At 44.8% G+C, this 6,575-nt stretch overlaps 1 protein-coding gene across 2 annotated transcripts; it reads left to right on the top strand.

The window, feature by feature from the left end:
- Positions 1-28: 28 nt before the first annotated feature.
- On the top strand, positions 29-5,734 carry LOC148408033 (zinc transporter ZIP12-like). Of its 2 annotated transcripts, none has more exons than XM_088441943.1 (12): positions 29-878; positions 1,790-2,092; positions 2,164-2,350; positions 2,807-2,949; positions 3,026-3,200; positions 3,284-3,456; positions 3,523-3,666; positions 3,732-3,797; positions 4,629-4,686; positions 4,745-4,903; positions 4,968-5,155; positions 5,345-5,734. In XM_088441943.1, exons 1-12 carry the CDS (start codon positions 612-614, stop codon positions 5,471-5,473), a joined length of 1,992 nt encoding a protein of 663 aa, XP_088298069.1. In that variant the 5' UTR covers positions 29-611; the 3' UTR covers positions 5,474-5,734. The 2 variants fall into 2 exon arrangements, with proteins under 2 accessions (XP_088298069.1, XP_088298070.1); XM_088441944.1 differs by having other exon boundaries at positions 4,632-4,686.
- Positions 5,735-6,575: the final 841 nt, after the last annotated feature.

Genomic DNA, 6,575 nt, shown 5'->3' on the forward strand with positions numbered 1-6,575 from the left:
CGGACCTTTATTAGATAATCAAAACAGGTAAATATTGCTACATCTGAAATTAAGTCCCCCAAAATTTGCCCACCAGGAAACTTTCTCCATGGCAAATAATCCTCAGGAGCTTAATACCAATAACTACATTTTTCTGCAGGACCTGGAATTCTGCTGACGAGCGGACTTCTATCACCTATGGACAGGTAGAGTTCAATTTTTCAGACCCTCGGCAAACATTCCTTACTGCGCTTTGGTCAGTGTGACCCGAAGTGAGAAGTTGTTCAAAAGTGCTTTTGCAAGGAAAGAAAAAAAAAACACATTATCATTCATAAAACCTCCTTTTATGATTTCTAGGAGGGACGTACTTGAAGTTCCGTGTTCCGCATCGCAAGTGACCTCGTTCTTAATTTAACTGTTTTTCCTCAGCCTCGAATGCCATTTTTTTTCTCAATACTAATTATGCTCTCCCCCTTCACCCCCCGTTGCCTTCTCCCTGCCCCCTGCTCCCTGACTGGCTGCACTAATCCTTTTGTTGTGGACCGAGAGGCCCGGCTTTGGCCGCGCTGGAAGGGCTAGTTCAAGCGGAGGGTGAGCGCCAAGGCCCCAGCTTCTCTGGAATCTGCGTTTGGATGGTCACCTCAACGCGGGAAGACCTCGGCGGCGACATGTGCTCCCGGGGATTTGCGATTCCTCGTTTGATGCTGCTGATGTGCCTGCTCGGACGAGTCAAAGCCGAGTCTGAGCTACGTGACGTACTCGGAGTCTTGGATCTACCGTTCGGTCAGGACGAAGAGGCGCGTCTCCAGAAGAACCACATCGGTATCCTGATCTCCGCGGTTCTTCTGGCGGTCAACTGTCCGGAGAGATCCGGGACATCTCTTGAAGTCTGCGACAAGGTAGGCCCATCTCCATCAAACTGACTTGACTCCTTGAGAACTGTTTTGTGTTTGTCAAGATTGGAATGCGAGGCTTAGGTTCTTGACCTTTATGGCACATTCACGCTGAGTGGATTTTTTTTTTTTAAGGGCATCTCTGCGTTTGACGCGGTCAAACGACGAAAGTGGTCTCAGGGCTACTTCACGTCGTTGCAAAGAGGTTCCACAATGGCGTCGGGAGCTTTGAAAGGAGTCCTTTAGGAGATTTCGCAATTCTTTCGTTTTTGAAAAACGTCCTTCACCAACACTTTTACGGTTTTCAGAGAACAACCTCAATGGTCAAAGTCCATTTTTAAGAATCCCTAGGTACACTTTAACCCAAGGGTGTATTTTTTTCGCAATACTTGTAGTATTTGAGCTAAAGTTGGATTAAGTCCAGTCCTTTTTGGACAATAAAAGTAAAAAAAAAAAAAGACAAATACTACCAATGGGTTAAAGATTCATTTCACTGGAAACACCAGGAGGCCAATTCCATTTACAGGTGTTTTCACCCCATACCTTCAAGGTTGTGATTGGGGTTTCAGGTGCTGTTTCTCTGACTTGGAACCGGACTCTTGCCTTTTCTGCACCACTTACTCTGAAGTCTAATAATTAGCCCTAAAAAGGTGGTATTTATTGAACCCTCTTTCCGGGCACCTGATAGGAACAAGTTAGTACCTTGAAGGTCAAAAGTGGACTCCTATTGACCCATTTCGTTGGACTAGTTTGAAACAAGGGCTCAGTTGTATGCTCAAAGCCAAAAATTCTTACTGGACTCTTACTGGGCCTGTTCCTGGTGGTGACGAGACAGGAACAGGGACTTGTTTGGACTCCGGAGTAGGGAGTTTTTGAACAAACAGTTAAACTGACTCCCCATGTATATTTTCCTCCAGTGTCTCCCATCAGAATTGGCGCTATCCGTGCTGGAGGACAAGGGGAAGCCGTACCTGACCGAGGACGACTTCCAGCGGCTCGCCACTCTCCTGCTCTACTACATCGTGAACCTGCAAGATCTGTGCCAGTCTGCTTCCTCGCCCGCCCGTAGCTATGAGTTCTACCTGGAGGCTTTGACAGATCTCCACCCGGCGGAGGACAGCGATATCCTCTCATTGGGTGAACTTGAGAGCATTCTGCAGATCATCAACCAGCGCAACAACCCCACCAGCCAAGAAGGTTCTACTATCTCTAACCTTCAGGTAAGATCCTGAGATCCGTGTTTTACCGTTCCAAACCTAACTGAAGAAACTGGTTATATTATCTTGTCCAGTGTATTGACGCCACTCATCTCCTTGAAGAAGGCGCCACCAAGATGTCCGTGGCCAAAGTGTCTGCTGCCATCATCAGCCATCTCCTGCAGGGCCCCTGTTTCGCTCAGAGGAACCTCCCTCCACCGGCCTTCTTTACCAACTACATTTTTCACTCCCTCAATCGCACGAGTGAGCTCCATGTTTTGGGTGAGACGCTCGTGTAATTTTGAAACAATCCCATTTCAGTAGTGATGGACAAATGAAGCTTCATGAAGCACTTATAATACTTGGTGACTCCTTTATACAACAATTTTGGTTCACAGATGCAGTGGAAATTCATCTTTAAACCAAGAGTGTCATCTAGAGGAGTAAAAAATATCACAAATGCTTCATGAAGCCTCAAGAAATTATTTCACATTCTTTGGTGCTAGTTTTAAAGTTTTTTTACCCCCTCAAAGATCATTTCAGTGGTGGTGGGTAAATGAAGCCTCGTGAAGCATTATAGTGACGCTATATGACAGTCTTGGTTGACAGACGAAATAGGAATTCATATCTTTAAGGAGTCAAATAATATCATAAATGCTTGATAAATCCTCACATTTTTACATTCTTCTGCGTTCATTTTAAGCATAGCTGTTCTGGTATTTTTCCTTCTTTTTGAAGATCTGGAGACGCTGCTTCACCAGTTGGGTGTTGGCAGAGAAGGAAAGATGCCGCACACTCATGACAGGAAGAGGAGGAGCTCTCAAACCGGGTTGGGGCATTCGATGGAAGATTGCGACCACGAAGCTGGAAACTGGACTCAGGTAAACAAAAAAATGGAGACGCACCAAGAAAGCACACAGAGCTCATCGGGTTATCTCCATCTTTCAATCCAAACAGGTGTGTTTTTCAGCTTATCAGCTGGTGTATATTTTTGCTCTGGATCCACAAATCCCAATTTCCAAGGAGCACTTTGGACAAATGTGTCCGGCCATCATCCAGCAGTTACTCGGCAACGCGTGTCAGTCCGCAGAGCGGAACGGAGAAGGATCTCATCAGCCCACCGCTTTTGAGAGTGAGAAATGTTTTATATTTTTAGAATGCCAAAAACGGATTCAAAACATGACCTTTTTTTTTTTTTTTTGTAAACCCTTGCAGAGTACGGCTACAGCACAGTGGCCGTGTTGCTAATCACTCTTGGATCCATGCTAGGCATCTGCTTGATCTGTTTCAACTCCTGCCAGGAGACCTACACCCTCATCTTGCAGCTTTTTTTCGGCCTAGCCGTGGGGACGCTTTCGGGCGACGCCCTCCTTCACCTCATCCCACAGGTGAGCCTCTCGACAAACGCCGGGCCAGACGTATCAAAGATTTTGTATTTTTTGTTCTGTCTGTAGATCCTCGACCTCCACGGTCACGACGAAGAACACCCCCAGGACCACAGCGATTACCTATGGAAGATTGTGGGCGTGGTTTGCGGAATCTACGCCTTCTTCCTCATGGAGAGGATCTTCTCCTTCCTGGTTCCTCGGCACGGGCATGTAAGTTCCTGACCCAAAACGCTCGGCGTTCTCCAGCGCACCTTTGCTTTCTTCTTGCTCCTTAGAGCCACTCCCGGGGTGACTGCGAGGGGCCGTCCCGGAGGGGCAAGTCCATCTCCACTATACAGCTGGTAAAGCTCATTTCCATTATTTTATTGATTCATCCATGAATCGGATGACGTTTCATTTCCATCCCTTTGTTAAAAAACGGGACCTTGTTTTAAATTAGCAGTGCAAATTATATATGTCAACTTAAGAGTCTGATTTCGTCAGTATTATGAGAAAAAGGGGCAAAAATGTTGGTACTTTTTTTTTGCAGTAAAAACCAAAAAAACGCAAATGGGTGACTGAATCCACATGAAAATAATAACAATATTAGTAGTCATAATAATAAATCTGATTACAAGAAGAAGGACAGAAATTGTAGAATATTTACCAAGGGCGGGCCAGTGTCGGTAGCGATCTTATTTCAAGGTTTTGATGCTCACAATGGTAACCTATACCACTATCAGTCCCCCGCTTGGGTCCGTTTCACGATCAGGAACTTGAAATTAGAAAACAAGATAGAAAATTGTCAGTAATTTCTTGCTATTAGAAAAAAACACTATGTAGTTTGACTTTAAAATCTTTTTTTTTTCCTGTAAAATTTTAGGTATCCAAATTAGCAGTGGTATTTGATACTTGGTATCGGTGAACTCGCACAGGTATCGGTCTGAAAAAAAGTGGACTCCAACATTTGTAATATTTTCGAGTGAGAGGCTGATGTTTTGATTATTGACGATGTTTATTGATTAGTTTGATAATCGATTACTTGTGGTTTTTGTGCTTTTATATGGGTGTTGGGAAAAATCCATTTTTACGAAAGGTAATAAGAAGAGAGGTGATTTGAAGGCCTTTTCTTTGACACAACTTGGCAGACACGAGCAATAATCTAGCCAACCTTTTTTTCTTTTTTTTTTAAGCAGGGACCAGTGGATGAAGAAACAGAAACATCTCCAGAGCAGAGGCCTTCACAACAAAGTAAGGAAAAAAAGACGGATGCGACCCAGTACTGTGGTTCTCACCGTGGGTCCCCCAGGCCATGGTGTCCCCCTGCTCGCCGTGATGGTTGTCGTCGGCGACAGCCTGCACAACTTTGCCGACGGCCTGGTGGTGGGCGCCGCCTTCTCCTCGTCTCCCGAGACCGGCATGGCGACCACCGTGGCCATCTTGTGCCACGAGATCCCCCACGAGATGGGTGAGGTCTTGTTCCGCCACCCAAAAGACAAAACAAGCTAAGCTTATTTATTTTGTCCCCAAAGGGGATTTCGCCGTCCTGTTGAGCTCCGGACTCCCCGTGAAGACGGCCGTGGTTATGAATTTTGTCAGCGCCCTGACTGCCTTCGCGGGTCTCTATATCGGGCTCTTCGTCTCGGCTCAGGTGGAAGTGCAGAAGTGGATCTTTGCAGTGACCGCGGGGATTTTCCTCTACTTGTCTTTGGTGGAAATGGTGAGATAATTGTAATTTGCATTAGAAAATCATCTCACGGGCCGGATTAACCTCGTTTGTGGGCCAAAACCTGCCCACGGTCCACATGTTAGACACCTCTGAGCTACTGAAAGTTCCATCCAGTTTTATCCATACTGAGCAGTGATATTTGTTTTTTTTTTTCATTTGTTTGTTTGTTTGTCTTGCCAGCTTCCCGAGATGAGTCGCATGCGGAGCGGGCGACCATTAGCCGCGTTCCTTTTGCAGAATGTTGGCCTCTTGTCGGGTTGGGCTTGTCTCCTTCTGCTCGCACTCTTCGAACACGATCTCAAATTCTAGTTCTAGCGTAATCACAACAATGATTGTGGATTTTTTTATGGAGGCGTCACTTCCGTGAGGCTTCATGCCATACATGCTAGCTTGGCAAGCTAGCCCACGCGGTCTGCGGGTGAAAGGAACGTGTGAGGGGTCAGCCATTTTTTACATGTGAAACACATATACCCTCAGACCATTTGTGGGTCAAACTGACCTGTTTGAAAGTTTTTCCTGTATAAGACTCCTGCTTGGCTTATGTATAATAAACATATCCAATTAAACTACCATTTTTATAAATGTTTGCATTTTTTTTTTTAATAAGCGAAACCTGGGTGGCATTTCTCTGAGTGGGAAAAAGGATCAAATTATTTGCTAGGTAGCATGATTACACACAAAACATATTTCAGACTTTTGGGTGAATACACGACCCGATTACTCATCGTAATCAGTGAAACGTTTTTTCCATTTTGCCATCTTCTGACGTCATTTGGACACCAGGTGGCAGTAAAGGACAAATTGGCAGCCTCTGGTTCGTAAAAAAAACAGGTATTTTTTTTTTCTACTTAATACGTATTCCACAAATGCAATATTAATCAGAAGACTTTTTTTTGGTCGTAGTTAGCGGTATGTTGGAAAATAACCCAAAGAGATTCACATTCCCAGACTTCCGCTGTAAAGTGTGGAAAACGATGACTTTCTCCGGACATGTTGACATTGTATTAAAAATGAATTACTACTGTTCCATTTATGAATTTAATTTTCAGTTGTTTCTGATGGTATGCTAAGAGGAGGCGGTGGAAGGATGGAGGAGAGCAGCCGGTGTGGGCAGGAAAAAAAATGCGATGCCCCAGGCTGCAAAACATTTGCAATGTAATTTCATTATCGCCGGAGCTATTTCAAGCTCATGGTTGCTTTCAACTTTTCGTGATTTTCGTCGTTGTTGTGTCTTAAAAGACTGCGACTAGCACATAATGGAGGTGGACTTCCTGCCGCAGCAAATGTTTCACGTAAGTTAAGTCGTCGTCGTTTTTTAAGTGTCTTTAATTTTTAAAAAAAGTTAGCAGGTGAACGTGTCAGCCAGGTGCTGAACTACGTCGACATTTTCGCTCCAATTTGCCTTGACAGT

Source organism: Hippichthys cyanospilos, chromosome 19 (genome assembly GCF_059441005.1).
Source record: "Hippichthys cyanospilos isolate Australia breed blue-spotted pipefish chromosome 19, RoL_Hcya_1.0, whole genome shotgun sequence".
NCBI lineage: Eukaryota > Metazoa > Chordata > Actinopteri > Syngnathiformes > Syngnathidae > Hippichthys > Hippichthys cyanospilos.